General features: G+C 46.6%; 1 protein-coding gene across 5 annotated transcripts in view; it reads left to right on the top strand.

Annotated features, from left to right (window-relative positions):
• The window catches only part of MYCBP2 (MYC binding protein 2), a 1,909,483-nt gene that overhangs the window by 453,975 nt on the left and 1,430,569 nt on the right, over window positions 1-24,939 (top strand). For all 5 annotated transcript variants that reach the window (XM_078657470.1, XM_078657469.1, XM_078657471.1 and 2 more), the window contains one exon: window positions 1,443-1,570. In XM_078657470.1, the coding sequence (XP_078513596.1) occupies window positions 1,443-1,570 (128 nt within the window). The remainder of the gene's footprint in view (window positions 1-1,442; window positions 1,571-24,939) is intronic.

The raw sequence follows: 24,939 nt of genomic DNA, 5'->3' as shown, positions 1-24,939 counted from the left end.
GTATAAGTTGATTATTGTTTCCTTAAGATCTCTCTCTTTTTCTCTTATTTTCTTTCTTTTTGTGTTTTGTTCGATTTTCTCTGCCGGCCATTGTTGGTTGTAGGCGGACGGTCTGAAAATTTCTATTTCATTGCTTGACAAAAATTATAACAATTGATAACTTTGCGCAAACAAAGTGCGGAAAAAAACAGCCACTCCACTCTGACCCAGTCTAGCTCTTCGTATTACAGCTCCTGGAATGCATTCCCTTTTAAGTTATTGATCTCGCCTTTTCAGGGAAGTTCATGCTGCCTGTAGGCTTCTTGCTCAACCTGAAAAACGTCCTACTCAAGCAGGGAAGTCTTGACCACGGAGAAGACCATTCAGCATTGATCAGAATTAACTTGTTTCTTCCACAGAGTACCTAGGGATGAACCTGCCAACGTGGGGAAACATTGCTGGCAGATTCAGACAATACATTCAATATATATTTTTGAATGTTGCTGCTATTGCTTCATTCTCCTCAGTGCTTAACCTCACATCACCACAGCACAAACAGGAAGCAGGCCATTTAAGGTATCAGATGCTCATGATGAGCCAGCAGTTTCAAACCTACAGAGTTCAGAGTTGATTTCAGACTCAATTCAAGCCCAAAACGTTAAGGAAGATAAGGGTTTGCCATTGTTTACTTTTTGTTGTATAGTTAAGATATTGTACTTCGAATCAGCCAAACCAACTAGTTTCAACAGGCACACACACAGCACCAAGCGTCAGTGCACGCTTTCACCAGGCATACACACCACCGGCCGTCAGTGCACACTTTCACCAGGCACACACACCACCAGCCATCAGTGCACGCTTTCACCAGGCACACACCACCAGCCGTCAGCGCATGCTTTCACCAGGCACACACACCTTCAGATGTCAGTGCACGCTTCCACCAGGCACACACACCACCAGCCTTCAGTGAACGCATCCAGACACACACACCACCAGCCGTCAGTGCACGCTTTGCCACCAGGCACACACACTACCAGCAGTCAGTGCACTCTTTGCCACCAGGCACACACACCACCAGCCGTCAGTGCACACTTTCAACAGGCACACATACACCACCAGCCGTCAGTGCACGCTTTCACCAGGCATACACACCACTGGCCGTCAGTGCACACTTTCAACAGGCACAGACACCATCAGTCGTCAGTGCACACTTTCACCGGGCACAAACACCACCAGCCGTCAGTGCACGCTTCCACCAGGCGCAAATAAAAAAAAAAAATGAATGCAAAGCATTGTCATTTACAATGCCAGTAATTCAAACTTTAATGCTGCGAGCCCTATTGCATTGTAAATGCTTGTTTTAAATTTGTTGTGAACTCTCCTAGTTTGAGCTGACCACGTTTATATTCCCTATTGTTCAAATGCAACCATCCAAAGACTTAAATGCAATCTTTTTCATTTAGGTCATGGAGGTGGCTGGGGTTACTCTGCACATTCTGTAGAGGCCATTCGTTTCTGTGCGGATGCTGACATTTTGCTTGGAGGTTTAGGACTCTTTGGTGGTAGAGGGGAATACACTGCTAAGATCAAGGTAAGGTGATGACCATTTTTATGCTGAATCCTATCTTTTTAAAACTGACTCCCAACGCTTGAATCCTAAAAATATCACAGCTTCAGTCATGATAACATATCCTAGCAATCATTTTTCAGTTTCTAGTTTGTGTTGTCTTGTAATGGTTGTGTGGCATCACTGCTAGATCCTTACCTATAGTTTGCTTTCGGAGAATCCCAGAGCCAACGTGTTTGGTGTTTCCCGCCAAATCCTTCTTTTTCAGTATTCTGCAGCTCCAAATCCTCAAGTTAAGGCCCCTCATAACATTCTTCATTGTTCTTCTTAATAAACAAATACCAAGCAAAGCAACAATAGGATCATTGATGCTTGATACATACGTGCACGTTATAAGCCCACACAGACTTGTCAATGAACATTAGAACAATGTCTGAACAATGTCTTCAATTCATTCCCTGCCTTTGTAAGCACATCAAATTATGGCAACAATCTTAGATTACATCATATGTTACAAACTTATTTCAGTTGTTTTTCAGTCCACCCTTACTTTACTGCTACTTATTTGGGCATCCTCTGCTTTTGTCTATGGATTTGACCGTAGCTAAACACTTGTCCGTTCATCTTCAAGTATTCAAATCAGGGCTGATATTAATATATCATATTCTCCTAATATCTCTGTCACCATCAGATACAAGGAGTAGAGATCAGTTTAATTATTTTTATACTTAGAAGAGCCATGCTTTTTTTTTTCTCTCAGAGTTTTATATAGTGCAAACTTGACCCGGTTTCGGGTATCAGAGCGCTTTACATAGCACCAGTTGCGTTCACGAGGACACATTCATTTTTGTTAGGAACAGGGAGATTAAGTAATTTGCCCAGAATCACAGGAAGTTCAGCGTCATTGCCGAGACTCGAACCCGGTTCCCCAGATTCGAGGTTAACCGTTCTAACCGTTAGGCCAACTCCTCTACATTCTATGTAACCCTTTCTGTTTTTTGAGTCTGAATCTGATCAGATGGCCACTTCTCGTAGGTGCATTAGAAACTCCTCCCAGCCCCCAACTTAAATTAGCAGATAGCCTCTCATCATTCCTCATGTAGCCCTTGCATGCTGTCAGGAAAATTGTTCGCTTTAGTCCTGTAGTTGTTTTAGTTGTTTGAGTCTACGCTGATCTCCATCTCCTCCATTAAGCCCATTGCTTTAAGGAGCACACACGTCCTGAACCTCCACCCAGAGTGTACCATGAGTTTCTACAGCTTATCGGAGTTATAAGTGCATGAAGTACTCAGTATTGACAAATTTACATTATGTTGGCGATTTCAAGAAGCTTTGTATTTAAGTGGATCTCATCAATTTAGTGATAGGTGTAAGATCCCATGTTCAATAGCCCTTCAGTTTGGCTTTTTAAAAGAAATTGCAGGGGCTTTCCATAATGGGTTGTTCTTTGTTAGTTTCATACCTCCTTCTGTCACCCTAAATGCTATGGTCCAGGTGGCTAACATCACAGTAGCTTGAGGGAGGTCCTCCAATATTTAGTCAGATTCATTTTTAACTCTGGATTGACAGTACATCGCTCTGCTAGAGTTCATAGTCACAAAAAGAGTGTTAAAAGCAGTATATAAAGAGGGACTTGGGCCGACTTCGATTATTTAATTTAGAGTATCACAAAACAATAAATCACATTGCTTGCTTAATGTTACTGTATAAAATGTTGATTGTCACAATGGAGGTACAAAATTAGAAAAAAGAGTAATTGCAAATTACTACAGAATATTTGTTTCTGCAGTTGAATTTATCTGGTTACTGTCTGTCACTCCGCCTCACTGGTCAACCACCACTATATTCTCCTTCACAAGGTAAAATAACTGCTCCTGTAAGAAATAGCTGAAGAAGGAACCACAAAAGAGAGAGAGAGAAAAGCTTGTTTTCCAACTATTTCTTGGTGCCAGAGAACCCTGAAGAATAATGCCTAGCCTTTGATCACTCTGAAAAGATGCATTTGGAATGCTTGCATTGGTATACGTTTCAGCCCTTCACAGATGTCTCATGTTGATCTGTCTCCAACATGTCTGTTTCATGTTTTAAAAAAGCAAAACATTTTTATTGTCGTTTAACAATGAATAATAAACGGTACATTGCATCATTATGTCAGGGAGCATACATGGTGTATCAAATGTTTATACATGAGTTGTTCATCGACAGGGTTTGCTTCGTACGCCTTTGTCTATTATATTCCTGTACAGGATCACATGCACTACACATTACCCTCTCTTTGGTCTTTCAATTACTGACATCTGACAGTGATTCCTCTTGTGGGGCTTACAAATATTACCTCGGAAAGCATTCCACTTGCCTCATACCAGAGTCCATTTTTTTGGGAATCTCCTATGTACATAGACTGATTTTTCTATGATCATTGCATTGACCATATCACTACACCATTGTCGATGGCTAGGGGTCTCGATCCCCAGTGCTGAGCTATAGTTCGAGGCATGTGGGCTGCTAAATTCATATCTTAGCATTAGATCGCCGCCTAGTGTTGGGTCCGGATGATCGCACATTGTTGTCCTGGAAGAGTCTTCGAAGTATCCTGAGATAGGTGGCTCCTCCCCTGGACTACAGTGCGCATGGGCATCGGCTCCATCCCCAGATTGTTTTTTTCCGCCATTGGGTTCGGATGTGGTCTCGACGTCTTTCTGTCGAAACCGAGAAAAACTAACTTTTAGCGGCCAAAAGGCCTCGCTTTTTTTGCGTCGGTATTGTCTGCGCACGGTCTCGAGTCTTCCGTCTCTTGGAGCCGGAATAAGCGGAGTTTTCTTTCGCTCTTCGGACTTTGAGGCCTTCTCATCGCGACACGACTGCAAAACTTTTCTGAACATGGAGCGGAGCCCGTTTAAGTACTGCCCGCTCTGTGGGTCCAAGTACCCACACATCGATCTACACCCCGTCTGTAACAAATGCCTTTCGCCTGACCACGACGACGGCAAGTGCAAAGCCTGTGCACAGTTCCGGTCTAAGAAGACTCTCAAGCTTCGGCGCGCGGTGCGCATGGAAGCTAGACAAGCGGCCCCGGATCCGGAAAACATCTTCGGCGACCAGGAAGAAGAGGACCAGGGTCATCATCTTCAAATCTCCCCACCCGAGACGGAGGTCGAGGCGGATCCGGTAGACGACGACGGAGTCCTGGGTCAGGGCCTTGAATACGTCGACGAGGTAGGAGACGACGAAGAGATTTATGGGGCCGCGGCGGATAGCTCAGGGGACGAGCTCTGCCCCGAAGGTTACGAGGATACCGACCGGGTCACGGGATCGCCTGTAGGCCTTACCCAAGACCCAGTGCCGCAAGCCACAGCCCCGCCTTCTGGCCCGGCCACGGACTTACTTGCTGAGCAGACTGTATCGAAACCGAAAGCATCGGGATCGACTACATCTAAGATGGCCGACCCGAAAACGAAACCGAAACTTAAGGACTCGAGTGTCCCTAAGATGGCTGCCGTGCCGGCGAAAACGACTGTACCCGCTACTCCATCGACTCCGTCGACCTCCGGTCCGCAGAAGTCGAAGAAATCCGTCGATTCCGCTGCTGCACAATCAAAATCGACGCCAGAGGAAGGGTCCTCTAAGAAAGATGGTCGGCACGGGTCAACAGCGGCGCCGCCGTCCAAGCACGCCAAAGCCGGCTCCACGGAGGCTACGCAGGCGCACGGATCGAAGACTGGCACGTCTGCGCACCGGTCCCAGGACTCTGGGTCGGTGACAGCGGGATCCGCGTCGAAAGCGCACAAGGTCCACAAAGACGTCGGATCCGAGGGAAAGGTCAAGACATCCTCGTCGGCGCCAAAACCCACTGTGAGTGAGACGTCCCTCATCGCCGAATCACTACAGAGAATCAGGGAGAAGGCCTCTGCTCCGTCGGCTCCGATATCATCGCCGCAGGCGCAAAAGGACAATCCGGCAAAGCCTTCTGGCAAACTTCTCTTTATTTTGCCGCCGAAGGAGGCGCCGAAAGCCTTTTCCACCAAATCGGCACCAAAGAAGACGGTTTCTTCAACGGCTGGCCCACTTCCACGTCGGGTACTCGAATCAGAGGATGATTCAGAGCATTTCATCGACGCTGACACAGGCAAATTGACCCTCTATAAGAGAAAAATCACTTCTGAGTCAGTGGACTCATATGTCATCCCACTGAAAAAGAAAAGGGTGCCCCTTGACGCCTCAGGCCTCATGGAACCAATCCAGCCTCCTCCGAGACGGAGCCCTACTCCCTCACCAGAACACTCTGCGGGTGAGGGGTATGATGAGGACGAGCAATACAATTTCCCTATCAATGAACCAGATGCGCAACCGGATTCATATGATGACACTGGTGACCAGGGCACCCAAAGTGTGGGGCAGGACCCGCAGCTTTTTAATGCACGTGCATCCCCAACTGAGGATTCAGCAGGTTTTCATGCACTAATTGAGAGGGCGGCAGCCAATCATGATGTGGACATGCATGCTGACCCGATAGAGGAAGACTTCCTTTTCGACACATTTTCAGTCTCTGAAAGGACAGTAAAGACGCTGCCTATGCTTAAAGGAGTCCTCAAGCATGCTGGGGACATATTTAAGGAGCCTACCAGAGCACGAGTGGTCAATCCACGTATTGAAAAGAAGTACAGACCTGCACCTGCAGACCCCGCATACATTCGGGGACAGTTGCCACTGGACTCTCTTGTGGTCGCCAATGCCAGGAAACGTGCCAACTCCCAGACGACGGGTGAAGCTCCTCCCCCGGATAAGGAGTCCAAAGTGCTAGAGGCAGGGGGCAAAAGAGTGGCTGCACAGGCCGCAAACTTTTGGCGCATTGCCAATACACAAGCACTCTTAGCACGTTACGATAGGGCGCATTACGACACCCTAGAACAGGTTATACAACACCTGCCTCCAAAGTTCCAAGAAGGCACCAAACTGCTTATTGAGGAAGGGAAGCTAATCTCAAACGCAGCCATCAAGTGTGCACTTGACGCCGCAGACACAGCTGCTAGAGCTATCAACACTAGCGTTATGCTGAGACGACAGGCGTGGCTCCGCATCTCGGGGTTTAAACCAGATATTCAGACAACCATTCTTAATCAGCCAGTCAATCCTGATAGTCTGTTTGGTCCAGATGTTGACACCACCCTAGAAAAAATAAAAAAAGACACAGAAACTGCTAAGTCCATGGGGGCCCTACAGTCACAACAGTTTCGTGGCAGCAATTTTCGTCGCTCAGGTGCACGTGGAGTCACCAGAGGACAAATGGGTCAACAATCTCAGTTCTCAAGAGGTGGAGCACAATCCTCGTTCACAAAACAGAACAAGGGAGGTTACAGAAATAACAGCAACAGAGGTCGCGGCAGAGGAAACAACAGCTCCCGCTCCTCTACCCCAAGCAAACAGTGACTCTCTGTCGCTGCCCCCCGACCACTTAACACCTGTCGGGGGGAGACTGCAGCAATTCCTGCCCGTCTGGAGAAACATCACCACAGACAGGTGGGTGCGACAACTAGTCCAGTATGGTTATTGCCTAGAGTTGAAATCCACTCCACCCAACATCCCGCCAAGGCAAAGGCCTATGTCCGCAGAGCACTTGCACTTATTGCAGCAGGAAGTAGTGGTGATGCTGCACAAAGGCGCAATCGAGCTCGTGCCGGTGGGAGAGGAACGCACAGGGGTATATTCCCTGTACTTCCTTATTCCAAAGAAGGACGGATCTCTCAGACCCATTCTAGATCTACGTCCCCTCAACCTGTACATACTATCAGAACACTTCCATATGCTTACACTGCAACAAATTCTTCCCTTGTTAAACCAAGGGGACTTCTTAGCAACCTTAGATCTCAAGGATGCTTATTTCCACATTCAACTACACCCGTCCCACAGGAAATACCTCAGATTCACTATCCAAGGCAAGCATTATCAGTTCAAAGTCCTACCCTTCGGAGTGACCACAGCCCCAAGAGTGTTTACCAAGTGTCTGGCGACAGTAGCAGCGCACCTCAGGAGGCAGAACATTCATGTCTACCCCTACCTAGACGACTGGCTCGTTCAGGCCAAGTCGGAACAACAGTGCGCCGCGGACATGTCAACTACCATTCACCTCCTTCACGATCTGGGCTTCTCGTTGAACTACCCAAAGTCGCATCTTCAGCCGGCACATGTCCGGCAGTTTCTAGGTGCGACGATCAATACCCTGACGGCCATGGCTCAGCCGAACCAAGTCAGGATAGACAGCATGCAGTCTCTTATCCAAAAGTTCAGACCACAACACTCACTTCCAGCGAGAGTGTTCATGCAGTTGATTGGCATGATGGCCTCCTGCATCTTCATAGTCCCTCACGCACGGTTGCATATGCGTCCGCTCCAGGAATGCTTAGCAAATCAGTGGACACAGGCTCAGGGACAATTGACAGACCTAGTGTTGGTTACCAGTCGGGCATACAACTCTCTGCATTGGTGGACTCCACACAACCTTTGCAAGGGCCGACTGTTCCAAGAGCCAGTGCCACAAATTATTATTGACAACGGGCGCATCTCTCCAGGGATGGGGAGCTCATCTGCTCACTTACACAGTGCAGGGACTATGGACGACGCAGCAATAGAAGATGCACATCAACTATCTGGAACTGATGGCAATCTTCATGGCGCTCAAGTCCTTCATTGTACATCTGTGCAACAAGGTAGTGTTAGTCCGGACGGACAACATGACCGCGATGTACTACATTCAAAAACAGGGGGGCACCCACTCGCCACAGCTGTCTCATCTGGCTCAGGGCATGTGGAAGTGGGCCATTCAGAGGAACATTCTCCTCATGGCGGAACACCTCCCGGGCAAGGACAATCAGATGGCGGATCTGCTCAGCAGATACAGCCATCAAATGCACGAGTGGGAGTTACACCCATCGGTACTCCACCCGTACTTCCAGCAGTGGGGTCATCCGGAGATAGACCTGTTTGCAACAAAAGAAAACGCAAAATGCCAACACTTTGCCGCCAGGTTCCCTCACCCACAGTCGCAGGGGAATGCGATATGGATGAACTGGTCAGGCAAATTTGCGTACGCTTTTCCACCAGCCCCTCTGATACCGCTGGTGGCAAGAAAGCTAAGGCAGCACGCGATGACTCTCATCCTAGTTGCTCCAACGTGGGCGCGCCAAGCATGGTACACCACGTTCCTCGAACTCTCAGTGGTGCCGCATCAAAGACTGCGCCTCACGCCCAGTCTTTTGACGCAGAACCATGGAGAAATTCAGCATCCAGATCCGCAACAGCTCAACCTGGCAATCTGGCTCCTGAAGTCCTAGAGTTTGGATACCTTAACCTACCTCCGGAATGCATGGACATCATCAAGGAGGCTAGGAAGCCTACTACCAGAGCATGCTATGCTGCGAAATGGAAGCGTTTTGTCATTTACTGTACAGCCAATGACATCAACCCGCTAGATGCATCTATCCCTAACATCATTTGCTATCTGTTGCATCTTTACAAGTGCAATCTAGCGTACACTTCCATTCGGATACATCTATCCGCCATAGCGGCTTATCTTCAGAACAGGCAGCATCTCTCTGTCTTCAGAGTGCCTGCCATTAAAGCTTTCCTTGAAGGTCTGAAACGAGTCATTCCCCCAAGAACACCACCAGCTCCGGTGTGGAACCTCAATGTGGTCCTCACCAGACTAATGGGACCACCTTTTGAGCCACTGCACTCGTGTGAACTCCAGTTCCTAACGTGGAAAGTAGCTTTCCTAATCGCTATCACGTCGCTACGGCGTGTTAGTGAGCTGCAAGCGCTCACAATCCAAGAGCCATTCATTCAGATTCATCCAAATAGGGTAGTGCTACGTACTAACCCCAAATTCCTTCCGAAGGTGGTGTCACAGTTTCATCTCAACCAAACTATTGACTTACCGGCATTCTTCCAAAACCCACAAACGGTGGCGGAAAGAATGCTCCATACGTTAGACGTACGGAGGGCGTTGATGTACTACATAGACAGGACACAACCCTTTAGAAAGACAAAACAACTTTTTGTTGCCTTCGCACCACAACACAAAGGCAACCCTATTTCCAAAGCAGGAATAGCCAGGTGGATTGTTAAGTGCATCCAAATATGTTATCAAAAGGCCAAGCGCACTTTAACGATACCCCCAAGGGCGCACTCCACACGCAAACTGGGGGCATCCATGGCTTTCCTAGGGAACATTCCTTTAGAGGATATTTGCAGAGCAGCCACGTGGGTTACACCACATACCTTTACAAAACACTACTGTGTTGACGTACATTCCAAGCAGCAAGCTGCTGTAGGACAGGCTGTTCTCAAGACACTTTTTCAGGTTTCTGCAGCTGGCACGGGCAACCGCCGCTGATGGAGGGACTGCTATGTATTCTATGCTAAGATATGAATTTAGCAGCCCACATGCCTCGAACTGAATATGCTACTTACCAGTATGCATCTGTTCTTGGCATGTAGGGCTGCTAACATTCATATCGCCCACCCTCCTCCCCGGTGCCTGTCGCAGCTGCAGATATACTATTGTATTCACTTATTAGCATGGACATCCTTTACACTTTTCACTCCATCTTCTGCCACAATGGCGAAAAACAATCTGGGGATGGAGCCGATGCCCATGCGCACTGTAGTCCAGGGGAGGAGCCACCTATCTCAGGATACTTCGAAGACTCTTCCAGGACAACAATGTGCGATCATCCGGACCCAACACTAGGCGGCGATCTAATGCTAAGATATGAATGTTAGCAGCCCTACATGCCAAGAACAGATGCATACTGGTAAGTAGCATATTCATTCTGCTTTGCCATGTCATCCCTAGTGTCGCCCAGTCTCTAGTCGTGTGATTGAGGTCCTTAGGTTCCCAGATGTTAAGTAGGCATCTTTTAGGTTCTGGTGGAACCCTAAGTCTTGTGGCTCCGATCGTGTGAAAAAAGGTGCCTGATGCGCCACACTGTCTCGGGCAGAGCGGTGTGTCCTTAGTGCCGAATTTATGCAAAAGTGTTCAGGTTTAGTAAGTGTGGTGCAAATTTTTTTATTGTATTAGTTTCAATTTCGAAGGAATCGCTACGTCTTTGGGGGATGTTTCATGTTTTTAATAACGTTTTAGTGCCATTTATACTACATAGCCAATACTGCAAATAAGCACAATTAGGTCTTGTGGTACCTTTATGATAGGATCACTGAAATATGTATGGAGTCCACAAACAGTTAACATCAAATCATTTGAGTTCCAAAGGTCTATATAGGATATGTCTCCTTTAATGAGGCCTTGTTGTTTCTCTCCCTCACTCCAAATATTCATGTGGTGTTTTTTTGGTTTTTATTTCAACGTTTTTTATTGTTTTTATTGTTATTAGAGGGTACTAAGATAAGAGGAGGGGGAAAGGGGCGAGGTATTAGACAGCCATAAGGAGAAAGATACTTGTAGAGCAAGAGCACAATCAAAAATAGAACCAAATGTAATTGGCCTGTTATCGATCCAAACGCATTGCTAATTACAGGGATATTAATTGAAGGGAAACCCCGGCGGGGAGGAGGTAAGAGGGTGGAGAGGGATGACAAAAGGGCACCGCCCCAGAAAGAGAGAGAGAGAGAGAGGGATAGAAAAGAGAGGATAGAGAGGTCTCGATTGAAATACTAATGGCGATGTTGTGTTGTTGCTTGTGCCTATAAGCAAGTGAGGGTGAGGGGGGTTGGGTTAGCCCCAACGTTGAAGGTAGGAATAGTGGTTTAAGGAGGTTTCATTTTTTGCATGTATAGATGGTGTTTTTGATGGCATCTCCAGTCAAATAGATTAACAATTCAGGTCTTTCTGTGGTTCATTCTGGTTTTCCATATATTAATATCCGGGTTTTACAGCGTTACACAGTTTTGTATAATGTCACACTTTGCCAGGGCAGGCCCCAGTCTCATAAATGCTTTTTCATACTTTGTGATACCCAGGTCCTCAGTAATATCCAACAATGCTATTTATGGGGTATACCTAATGTCTGCTAAACACCTTCGCTAAGTTGCATGCTGTTTTGGCATGTTATTTTGACCCAGAATTTCCTATTGATGTTGCATATTCCCATATCCTATCCACACCAAATGCAAGTGGGAGAAGAGTCATTATTGATATGACCTAACCATTGTCTAGTGAAATAAAACTGAATCTTGCCAATATGGCTATCTTCCTAGGTGCCATAAGGACCCTTTGTCATGCTGCTTCCTTTACCAGGCCCATACCTGATTCTCAGTCCTATCTGAGGGTTTGTAATTGTCAGAATGTGGCTGATTAGTGATTTGTCCACCTTTCACACCATTTTGTCCCTGGCAACACTGAAGTGGTCAGTTTTGTCTCTGGTGAATTAAAATCTGACATTGAGTCTGTTGGCTAAGCAGGAGCATACGGCATGCTTACGCTGTAGATCTATAGAATTGGGTCAGTAGAAGACCACATGCTTAATTCATTGAGCTTGCTGAAAGATGTCATGCTATGGTGGATAGTCACTATCCCTAGTCCCTAAGAGATTTGCATGACCAGCCACAATGAGGTCTCTTTATGGATCAATTCTGTATATTGACTTATTTGAAAGGAATACAAAACCACCACCTACAACCCAGTGGCCAGCAGAAATTATATCATGAAAGATAAGAAAAAAGGTGCTAAAATCAATATCAACAGACAACCTCTTACTTCCCTTTACCCACACACTGTTCACTTGTTCGCTCATGACCACCATACATGTCCCCGCCATTGGTCCCTGAATTAGGTCTCTTTGGTAAGTTTCCAATGCCATTTCAGATGTTTCAGTGTATCCATAACTCAAATACTACTCTGGTTACCCACGTCTGTTAGAAGAGGTTCACCATGTAAAATATGTTGTGCAGATCTGTTCCCGAACACCCATATCTCGGTTTTGTAGCCTGGGTGAGCACTAGGTCCACAAAAGAAGTTCTGTATTTCAGCGAGGTGTGCGGCTCAGTACAAGACATGAAGTCTGCCATGCCATTGCTGAACCGAAGGCAATGGGTGGATGCATTTAAAGAAAGAAGAGGGGATCTGAAATGGGTAGTTTTGCAGGATATAAAAAGCTTTCGGCAATGCCGTCATTTTGATAATTGTTAGTCTATCCTTCAGAAACAGAGGGAGAAGGTTTCTCTGCAGCAAATCTCTTTTCAGACATTCTAGCAAAAGAAAGATAATTTCTGCTTAAACTCTTACCCTGTCAATGGCAGTATGAAAGCCCAAACATTTAAAACTATGGATTGCTATCTTGGTGTTGGAATATGCGGCTTACTTCCTGATCCCGGTTACAGGCACATATTTCACTTCAGGAAAGTAAAGAACAGTTTAATTTGACAGTTACACCAGATGGCCTTACTTATGCTGCTATGATTGTGGTATCCCTCACTTCTCAAACTGAAATATCTGTTTTCCCTTATCCTGAGGATCATTGCAGAAAGCAAAAACCAAAGACACAAGACATGCACCCTTTATTTTTTTCTAGTCTCATTCCGATAGCCTTCCCAAAGTATTCAGTTTGGCGATGAATACTCAGCAGCTTCAGGGTGTAAGTGAGGGCCATCATGGATGTAGTGGTGCTTTTCCCCTCTGCAGCTTGTTGGCCAGCTGTAGTGTTAAGAATTGTAGGTTTGAGAGCATCCTGTGTATTTCTTGTGTCAAACATGAATGCAGTTCCAGTGCCCGACAAAGATGGGAGGTTGAGTTTTCTCCAGCTTTACAATGCACCTAAATGGACCTGGTTCTGCGCACATTTCAGGGCGAGGAGACCATATTGGTGCTCACAGCAGAATCGTGACTAGACTCCATGCCAGGTGTTGATGAATGCTATCTTCCTGAGATGATGGATCCGTAAGATAGACCTTTGTCTCTTGTATCACAACGGAAAATGCCTGGAGGTGTAATCAAGGAAGTTTCCCTTCTGGGACTCCAGGGCTCATTTGTGTAAATTGTTGGGACTCGCAAACATTTTCCAAGGGGCCAATCATTTTAGTGGTTGGTGTGACTGAGGGCTGCACTGATGCCAGAAGGGTTGTGGTCTGGGGGTGGGAAGGAGAACATGTACATTTAGTGGTTGTATTGAATTTCACAATGTGGAGCCAGAAAGCCTGGGATCAATCCCAGCTTCCCCACTTGACCAAATTGTGCTATCTAGGCAATGGTTTTACTTCACTGTCTCTCCTTTTTTCATTATTGCATATGAGGACCTTGAGATGCGCGAGTTCAGAATGTGCCCTGTACAAAAACATATCCTGTCATTTACCTAATTAACTGTAATGTTCATGTATAATAGCAATCCCAGCCTCCCAAAGAAAGCACATAACCACTGACTTGCCTCTTAGTCCACCAAAGACATTGTTGTCCGCATGGACAGAAAACATAAATGTTTATAAATTAATGTTTCAAAACTATCACTTTAAAAAGAAAAAATACTTCTCAGTGCACTGATAAAAACTGATTTACTAAAGTGAAATAGTTCATGGATCTACATGTTAATTAAATAAACTTTTTCAGTTTTAAAGAGACTTAATCATATTGTTACAGGTTTGTGGCTAGCTGCCTTTATAAATGAAGGTGTTCCTAAGGCGAAGCGGTGCAGGACACCTTGGTTGCTTACTTTAATTAACTGCAACTAAAATTTATATAAATTCTTGCCAATTTATTTTACATATTTTTTAATGTTAGTGCTCAGTTGAGTAAACATAAGCCCAGTGCTGCTGTTGACCAGGGGGCTGCACGGAAAGGTCAGGAGGCCCTCATTCTGCCCCGGGCCATACTTTGCATATCTGCTGTAAACCTTTTTTCCACTTCTCAAATGCAGGGAGGCTCAGTGCGCCCAATTAATTGATGTGCATTTTGCCCAGAGCTTAATTTGAGCCAGTGTTCGGCACCAGCACCTAATTGTCGATACTGGCATTTATGACACCTGCCACATGGTGGCACCATTTGTATAATTTAGAGATGAGCAGAACAGCAATTGTTTTATTAATTCAGTTTACATTAAAACAACTACTACCTGCAGCTGAAGCCATTTTTATAGCTTTGGGGTCATGGAATAGTCTGAATTGTCACACTTGTAGCAGTGTACTGGGTAGTATTTGTGTACATACTGCCATTGGCAATTCAGGCAGTGGCAATAGGTGGTGCTAGCTGTGGAGGCCACTTGACAAGGGCCATGGCACTTATTTTTTTTTAACAAATTAAGCACTGGTTCTGCCAGCTTTGTCCTCAGCGCTAACATTTGCAGCCTCCTGTTGTGCTTTCTTGACAGGTAACACACTGAAAGCATTTTTTGTTAGATGCCTAAAGTTCAACACTAGTTACGTGCAACAGATTTCCATGTATTTGTTCTCAACAATTCTTCAGCTTAAAGGAGATACAGGCAACATGCCAAAAAGTCCCCTCATTCTTCCCACATCTCTCTTACAAGGCCTGCATATGAGGGTAAGTTCAAGTCAGCCTCTGGATAGTGATGTATTTGTATGCAGAAAGTGAAACTTAAAACAGGATACAAGGAGAACCCTTGACCCGTTTGCAGACTCTTCTCCTATCACCTGCAGTTAGGGACTCTGGACATTCCTCCTCCCACCTATTATAGGCTTTGTTTGTATTTCTCTCCCTAGCTTCTACCATTGTAGTATGATCACCCTTCTACATCCTCCCACTTCCAAGATTTGTTTCATAAGGGCATAATTTGGTGTTACCTCAAGAAAGGTAAGCCAAATTCCTCGTACCATATGTGCTATTTTGGCATATTGCAGGAATTGCCCTGGGCCCACACCAAAAATTCCTAACACTGCAAGAGATGAAGCTGCCATTCAAGTACAAATCACCCAATAATGTAGCCCTGTCTTTCCAGTTGCGTAAGGACATATACTGTATTATCTGGAATGGCCTTGGTATCTACAAGGGAATGTTCAAGGCAAATGGGAACCTCTTAAACACCCATACAATACACTGTACCACACCTCACCCATCTGTGGTATTAAGTAAGGTATCTCCTGAGGCACTTCTGGCCCCCTCAAAAATAGTTCAGTCAGGTAAACTGTCCATAGGTTCCGTCAGCACAAAGACTTCCCAGTTTAGTGCTCCTCAAACCAATATATGGCATGTTGCAGTTGAGCATCTGCCTAATAGAAGATTTCCGGAAACACCAGTACCTCCTTCAGTAAAGGGAGCTACAAAACTTCCAGCTGCACCCTACTCCTCTTGCCTGCCCAAACCAGGTGCCCAAGTAAAATATTTAACCTAAGAACTGTTGTCATAGGCATACTGTGTTCTGTAAGACGTATAGGCACCTTGGTCAAACACCATATTTGCCAGTGAGATTAGGCCCATTATGGACAATAGAAGGGTCTTCCAAAAACCCTCCATCGCTGAGCCCATGTTTTAAGCATATTGTTCTCCTCGGTTCTTTGAGACCCAGATCCCAAAATATCTGAATCCTCCTGGTTCCCATTTTAGACCTAGGTCAGACAATTGTACAACCGGTGGAGGCCCAGCCTGCCAAGGAGGAAGAGCCATGACTTGTTTGGGAGGATATTTGGAGTACAAAGAAATCCATCCAATATCAGTTCTGTAAGCATGTGGTGTACTGATCAATTAGGGTTGCGCAAATTTAAAAACTAGGCATTGGCGTAGAGAGATGCACACTGTTACCAGATTCCCACTTAGATTCCTCAGATCCCCAAATGATCTCTCATCCGGAATGCAGGTGGCTCCACGACAAGCACAATGAGCAAAAGGGAAGGCGGGTATTCCTGTCAATTAGAGCTGTCTAAAGCCCAAGCATCCAAGATCACCCCTCCTGTCTGCACCCTAGCCATTGGGTCCGTACAATTTTACCCAGCCAATAAAGTTAGGACCAAACACCTTGCAACACTGTTATTGTTGACTAGAAATTTGTACCTCTATATTTATCTTCCTGTTTGTTTCACCTTTTTCTAAAGGGTCTGGGAGCATTTGAACCCAAAATAATGACTCATTGTAGTAGGCTGGGAGAGGCCAGGGATCAATCAGGGCTCTGGGGCCTGCCGTATCTACCAAGGAAATAATTTCTTTTTCACATGGTGTGCCAGACACTTCTCCCATGTCTGGAGTGCTTGGCTTTTCAGAGGATGAAATCAAGAGGATTTTTCCCACTCGCAGTTGTAGGAAGCTGACTTTTTATGTAGTGGGCCAATGTAAGGGCACACCATGCAAAAAGTCCAGATGACCCTTATTGGTTTACAGGGCCTCTGTTTGTGGTAGTGTGGTCGAGCAGCTTAGCCGTATCAGATGGGAATGTTAAACATTTGTTTCACACACAGTCAATAAATGGTGCACACACTCCAGAAGCAATTTGAGACCAATTTATAAAACCTAACACAGATTCTTATATATTTTTAGACACCAAGATCATTGGAATCTGGTAAGTACTTTCAGAGTTATGGATTTTGCAAGAAAACAGTAAAATAATGTTTTTGCGGTGTGAGCCTTAAATGCGGCAAAGTTATCCTATGGGAGGAAAGACCTATGCTGCAAACATATATTTGTAGTCTAAATTTGGGGGTGCCCTTTGGAACTTAAGGTGCTAAGGGAAAGGTCCAGAGAACCACCAGCAGTTTTAGTTTACCTGCCCTGGCGTGTCCGGTTGCAGAGGTGCTGAACGGGTTGGTAGCTTCAAGCACTACACTATTGAAGTCAATGGGCACCTGAAAACAAAGGCTGTAAGGGGGTACAGTCTGTTGTTGTAAACCCAGTTCGTGGGTCTCTGGTGCAGAGGGGGTTGAGTGGCTCCCCACTTGCGCTGAAGGCTCTCATGGTTATCCAGTATTGGGGTATCTTTCATAGATTCACATGCCTGAATCATTCCCCGTCGCCGAGGCGGGAGTCCCACAGTAAATAAAAATAGCAGTCCCAAAGATAAATAACAGTAGTAGGCCCTAAGGAAAAAGGCCTGATGCCCAAACCTTAGTAGCCTATCTACATCATTATGCTAAAAGAACCAAACTTTTGGTACAACCAATCAGCTATCAGCACCCTCTAGAACCCTCTCTGCAGAGCCAGTTCTCCTCAGATTTTCACCGCACGTCGTGTGGAAGGGAGTCTCCCTGAGTGCCAGCTCAGTTTTTCTTCAAGATGTCTGATAAGAAGGCCTTGTTCAAGCCCTGCAGAACCTGCGACAAGAAAAGAGTCCATGTTGATGATCAACATAAGGACTGTATCTACTGCCTCTACCCCAAGCATGAGGCAAAAGATTGTAAAATCTGCCGCACCTTCCCTTCTAAGGGACTTGGGGATAGGGAGGCAAGAGTCCTGTTGTGGCTTAAATCCTCCTCAGCTGAAGAGGATGACAGAGCCTCAACGTCCAGCAAGAGAACCAGATCTCAGGACAGTTCTTCTAGTGAGGGAATAAAACATCTGAAATCCTCCCACTCTACTTCTGGCCCTTCACAGAGGTCTCCTCCTATGTCCTCTGGGCCTTCAAAGTCTCCACAGACTTCTGCTCTCAAGGACTCTCGCAAACAATCTTCAAAAACAGTGAGTAAAAGCCTTTCAAAATCTCTGGTTTACACTCCATCGTCAACAGTTTCTGTCACCTTCTGCTCCTTCGTCGACGGAGACTATCTCTACTTCGTCAATCACATCTCCTATTCTGTCAACGAGGATTACTGTGACTTCTAAGAAGACTGTCGTCGACGACTCGTCGACGAAAGCCCTATCAACTAAGTCTTTATCGAAGAATAAGTCAACGAAAGCTCCGTCGACTAAGCCAGCGTCGTCAACGAGGGACGTACCATCGACGAAGAAACAGGTACCTTCTATTTGAATTTGAAAATATTTATAAAGCGCTCTGTGGCCAAGCGGCTTCCTGGCGCTGTAGGACAGTCTTTAGCAGGTGGGCATAACGCCGGGGAGCGAATTTTAATCGGAGAATGCTTGGGAGGATAAGTGGGTTTTGAGGGCTTTACGGAAGTGCAGGTAGACTGTAATAGATCTGATGGTCAATAGGAGGCTATTCCAAAAGCGGGGGGCCAGGATGGCAAATCTAGAGCCGCCTACTCTGGACTTACGGAAGCGAGGAACACAGAGGAGTGCCTGGCTAGAAGAGCAGAGGTTGCGGGAGGGTAGATAGTGGGTGATCATGTTGTTAATGAAAGCGGGAGCCGTGCGAGCACGGGCCATGAAAGCCCAGCAGCCCATTTTAAAGAGGGTTCTCTGCAGGATAGGGAGCCAATGAAGGGATCTAAGAAGAGGGGTAGTGTGATGAAATTTGGGTAGCCGAATTTGGGTATGCCGTCGACTACTGCCTCGTCGATGACTGTCCCATCGACGAAGAGCTCTAGTCCGTCGACGAGCGTACCTTTGACGTCGAGCCCGTCGATGAGTATTCTGTCGATGATGACCCCGTCGACAATTCAGTCTATGAAAATTCCATCGACGGCGAGCTCGTCGTCGACGACGATTCCATTGGCAACGATAACAAAGAGCCCGTCGACGACAAGTCCATCGACGGAGATCCCGTCGACGACCATACCGTCTACTATGCTATCACTGGCTACAACTAAGGCTTTAGTTGCAGCTCCAACTTATTCAACTCCTGTTCCATCTAGGAGTTTTCAACTAAAGACATATCAATGACATGAATATTGTACTATTTCGCCTCTTACTCGTCTCATCTTTTAGAGACCTATGCGCAAGAAGAGGATGACGATTCCGAAGATGAGGATGAAGAAGGGCTATTTGGAATAGCTCATCATCCTTCAGAGCTCCATATAAAGTGTCAAGAAGAGGAGGAGGAAGAGGATTACAGTGATCATTATTACCAGGAAGACATTGTGGTTCCACACCATAAGGTGTCTCACTGACAAGTTAATGAGTCGGACACCAGCCATCTGCCTCCTAATTTGATCCAGCATTTACAAGCCATGCTTGCAGATTATAGGCAGCGATTTCCACCACAGCAGGTTATCCAACCACCTCCTCCTGTGGCAGTTCCAGATCCTCTACCTATACCCGAGGCTCCAATACTGATGCCTCCGACTACAGAACCTTCTGAGGGACGTCAACCTTCACAACTTCCTCAGGATCCAGACACATCCTCTGATAAGGAACCTGAAGAAGGAGAATCCTCATGTGGATCCATGGGATTCATATATTATTCCTATGTCTTCGCACCGATCCCCCAGCCATCTGATTCGCCACCAGAAGATATAGGGGGTTTTCACAATCTCATGCAGAGGGCTGCTGCCAGATTTCAACTTCCTGTTACCATGGAAACCACAGAATGTTTCCTTCATGATTTTAAAGAAGAATCTAGTCGGGTCACCAGAGCCATACCCATAATTGATTACATATGGAATGAAGGCGTCAAGATTATGAAGAACCCTGCATCCGTGCCTGCGGTGCTTCCACGGATAGATACGAAATACCGGGCTTCAGCTAATAGCCCATCTTGTCCTATTGGTCATCCTAGAACAGATTCGGTCATCTCCCAGGCTGTCCAACAAAGGTCTAAGAATCCGGCAACACCTATCACGACACAGCCGGATAAGGAGAGGCGTTGATTAGACCTCATTGGGGAAAAAGTTTTCAACTATGGCAGCTGCTTCCATCAGGGCTGCTAACTTCCTAGCCATCATAGGGCATTGTGACTGCCAAATGTGATCAGATATGGCTGGATTGATTGACTTTATTCCTGAGGACAGACGGCAGGAAGCACGGAAGATCTTGTTAGAGGGTGAGCGTGCTGCATCGGAAACGATTGACTGCGCACTGGACATTGTAAATATGAACTCTAGACAGCTAGCTGGAGCTGCAGTTCTCAGGCAACAGGGTTGGCCTAAAGCCACCACCTTCAGACCAGAAGTCCAGACGAAGATATTGGACATGGCTTACGATGGCGAATCATTGTTTGGTAAGCACATCGATGAGGCCCTCCAAGCAAATAAAACCGATACGGACACAGCAAGATCTTTGGGTTCCCCACAATATAAATGTGGAACATTCAGAGGCGCTAAGGGGTGTGGTTATTCCTCTAGAGGATGTTACTAACAGCAGAACAGGCAGTACCAGCCCCATTTTAGGCAGAATTATCAATCATATCGCCAATCCAATACGGCTGGTTTCTCTCGCCAGGGAGGTCGAAAGCGATCCCAGAACCAAGGGCGAGACTCTAGCAGGAAGCAGTGATCTCAGCAGGGCGACATTCACACCTTCTCCCCTTCCCGTGGGCGTGAAAATGTCAACATTTGTGGACGTATGGCGAGAAATCACCTCTGATCAGTGGGTTCTGGACCTAGTGAGAAACGGTCATACCCTAGAATTTGACACCAAACCGCCTAACACTCCGCCCAGGGGACCCCCTCCCCCTCGTCTTCACTTATTGTTCAAAAAAGCTTGTTTAATGCTCCTCAAGCACGCCATAGAAGAGGTTCCAATACATCAGAGATGTACAGGTTTCTATAATCGTTTTTTCCTAATCAAAAAGAAATCAGAGGAATGGTGACTGATCCTGGATCTTCGCAACCTGAACAGATTCCTCAAAAAACAAGGATTTCGAATGGTCACTCTCTGAGATTTTAGGTTGCCTAAACGAGGGAGATTTTCTGGCTTCTCTGGACATGGAAGACACTTACTTCCACATCCCAATCCATCCCAAGCATTGCATGTATCTCCGCTTCACTCTGGGTGGCGCCCACTATCAGTTCAAAGTGCTCCCGTTTGGACTGAAATCTGCTCCAAAGATCTTCACAAAATGCCTAGCTCCTGTGGCGGCAGCATTGCGATCCTGGGGAATCCAAGTATTCCCGTACTTGGGCGATTGGCTAATCAAAGGTCCTTCGAAGCAATCTGTCATGACTTCCATTGCAACATGTCGACATCTCTTCAAGTCTCTGGGACTGACTGTGAACAAAAGCAAATCCGAGTTATGTCCGATGCAAATTCTCACTTTCCTTGGGGCTTCTCTAGACATGGTCCAGTGCAAAGCATTCTTGTCACAAGAAAGACAGCTTTGTATTCAGAAGCTAGCACTTTGGGTCTCAAAAAGAAAGTCAGTTTCGGTCCGCATGTTCTTCCCACTTCTGGGGATGTGCTCTTTGGCCATAAACCACGTCCCTTTGGCATGACTCAAAATGAGGCCTCTGCAGGAAGAACTGCACCTTCAGTGGCAGCAAGCTGTAGGTTCCTTCAGCGACATCATCAAGGTCACACCACGCATGGTAAACGCTCTCTACTGGTGGTCACAGAGTCAACTTGGCAAAAGGACTCGTGTTCCTGCAAGAGGTTCTGGATTTTGTTATTATTATTATTATTATTATTATTATTATTATTATTTATTTTTATAGAGCGCGTAGTCACCCTGAGGTATCCCAGCGCTAACAAATCCTATCTCTTCAGTTCAATGGGACAAGGGAGAGAAGAAGAGGGAAGGGGGACAGAAGATCAGGGTTACGGACGAGCATGATTCATTGGGGAAAAAGGTGAGTCTTGAGCCGCTTCCTGAAGCGAAGGTATTGTGGTTCGAGTCGCAGGTCGCGGGGGAGTGAGTTCCAGAGACGTGCAGTATGGACTGAAAAACGTCTTCCTCCTGAGCGGGCTTTCTTGAATCTGGGGGTAGTGATGAAGTTTTCCGTGTCCGAGCGGAGGGGTCTTGTGGATTTATAGGGTATGATGAATTTCCTGAGAACAGGGGGGCCTTGATTTTGTAGCAGTTTGTGGGCTAGGCATAGGGCCTTGAATTTGACCCGCTCCCTTATGGGAAGCCAGTGGAGAAGTTTTAGGGCAGGTTTAGCCGAAGCTCTGGCAGGGGTATTTGTGAGAATCCGGGCAGCAGTGTTCTGGATTCTCTGAAGCTTGTTAAGCGTCGCTTCGGGGGCGCCCAGGTAGATCACATTGCTATAATCACGCCTCGAGAGTATTAGGCCTTGGATTAGCAATTTTTGGGAGCTGGAGGGCAGGAGGGGCAGGACTTTCCTCAACGATTTCAGGTGCCCGAAGCAGGTCCCGGCTACTTTCTTTGCCTGCACAGTGAACGAGAGGTCAGTATCGAGCCACATACCAAGGCTTTTTACTTCTTTTTTTGGGTCAGGGGGGGGGGCCCAAACAGGCTGGCCAGATGTTCGGGGAGAGTGTGAGTCCTTTCGGGCCGAGGAGCAGAACCTCAGTTTTCGTCCCGTTTAGTTTTAAGGCTGAGTTGTTCATCCAGCAGTGAACCTGCGTAAGGCAGTTAAATAAATCTGCTGATTGTTGTCTGGGGTGAGATAGTGACACCACTAGTTGTGTGTCGTCAGCATAGCTGACGACGCTCACTCCGAACTGGGTGATGACCTCCTCCAATGTGGACATATAGATATTAAATAATGTGGGGCTCAGGGAGGAGCCCTGAGGCACACCACATTGGAGGGGAGTTTCGGAGGAGCAGGCGTTCTTCTCCCAGATCTGATAGGTCCGTTGAGCCAGAAAGGATGAGAGCCAGGATAGGGCCGGGCGTTCCACACCGACTCTCTTGAGTCTTTTGATGAGAAGTTGGTGGTTGACGGTATCAAAGGCCGCACTTAGGTCGAGGAGGATCACTGCCACTGATCCTCCTCCGTCCAATAGTGCTCTGGCCTCCTCTACCGCTGCCAGGAGGGCGCTGTCAGTGCCCTGCCCTGGGCGAAAGCCCGTCTGGGAACTTTTTAGCTTGTTGTTGACCTACAGGAACTGGGAGAGTTTTTTATTAACCAGTTTTTCAGCAATCTTGCTGATTCCTGGGAGTAGGGAAATGGGCCTGTAATTGGCCAGATTTTCAGGGTCGAGGGAAGGTTTCTTTAATAGAGCTTTCACGACCGACGTCTTCCAGCTCGGGGGTACAACTCCCTGTTGGAATGAGGCGTTGATCAGATGAGTCAGGGGGGGAATAATCGTGGAAGCTACCTCCTTGAGGATCCGAAGTGGGGCGGGGTCCCTGGGAGATCCGCTTTTTATGGATTTTAACGTGTTTCCTACTTCTTCGGTCGTAACTTGACCCCAAGAGGAGAGACAACTAGGTGGTAGGGAGTGCGGGAGATCATTTTCCTCGCACGAATTCGCGGGGGGAATTGATTCAAGAATTTTTTGAATTTTTTCATGAAGGAAATTAGCCAATTGTTGGCATTTTTCCTGGTCGGCTTTGGGGTCTGTGGGGTGTCTCAGTCCAGGTTCTGGGGTTTTCAGAAGTTCTTTTAGGATGGCGTAGGATTCCTTACTGGAGCATACCGCTTTCTCTATTCTTTCCTGAAAGAAAGCGCTTTTAGTTTTCCGAATAGTAGTTTTATAAATTAAGAGAGAGGTAGAATAAACATCTTTGTTTGTTTCCGATTTGTTTTTTCTCCAGGAGCGTTCCGATCTCTTGCACTCTCGGCGCAGGGCTTTAAGCTCTGGAGTGTACCATAAAGCAGAGGATACTCTTTTGGGATGTTTAAAGGTAGCAGTTTTGGGGAGGAGTGTATCTAGAGAAGAGGTAATCCACTCATTAAACTGCTTATCGGCCGTGGCAGGATTGGCGGAGAGCTCAGGGATGGAATCTGCAAGGGCGGCGGCCCATTCCCCAGATATGAGTTTATGCCACCGTCTATCGGTGACCTGAATTTTAGTAGTTTGGGGGTTCATGGTGGATATTTCCCAGGAGATAGGGACAAGAAAATGATCCGTCCATGGAAGGGTCAAGGGTGGCATGGTGGTGATGGTTGCCACATTAGTGAGGATGGGATCCAGTAGGTGTCCCTTCTCATGGGTAGGCTCATTGTTGACCAGTCGGATATAGAGTGACAATAGGTCTTGAAGGAGGTCGGAGGCTATCCGGTCCGTAGGGTCCGTGAAGTGGAGGTTCAGGTCGCCTAAAATAAGAAAGTTGGAGGCAGAAGATGCTAATTGTGAAACTGATTCGGTGACGGCATTAAGGAAATTCCCAGGGGCACCTGGGGGGCGGTAGATCAATAGCCCTGACAGGGAGTGAGCTGGGGAGGTTTGGATGGAGAATTGACAGCTTTCGCAATCCTCGATATGGGCGTTGGAAGTTCTACAAGTAAGTTGCTCCCTGAAGATTATGGCTACCCCCCTCCCCTCCCTTTGGGTCTGTGTAAGGCTTGACAGAGGTACCCTGGGGGAAGGGCCGTGACGATGTCCGAGTCGGAGCTATCTGATAGCCACGTTTCCGTTAAAAACAGCAGATCGAAATCATGATCTTGGATTAACAGGTTTGTTTCGAGCGCATGTTTGGGAAGGGAGCGGCAGTTAAGAAGTCCTATCTTCAGTCCGGGTTTTGCTGAGCTCAGGGGAGTCGGATTGCAGCGCATACAATTAAAGAAGGGTTTTCCTTCAGTATGCGTGTGGTAGCAGGCCAGGATTT

The sequence above is a fragment of the Lissotriton helveticus genome, chromosome 8 (genome assembly GCF_964261635.1).
Source record: "Lissotriton helveticus chromosome 8, aLisHel1.1, whole genome shotgun sequence".
NCBI classification, from domain to species: domain Eukaryota; kingdom Metazoa; phylum Chordata; class Amphibia; order Caudata; family Salamandridae; genus Lissotriton; species Lissotriton helveticus.
The sequence above is the reverse complement of the archived record's forward strand: the minus strand, read 5'-3'. Positions and strand labels throughout refer to the sequence as shown.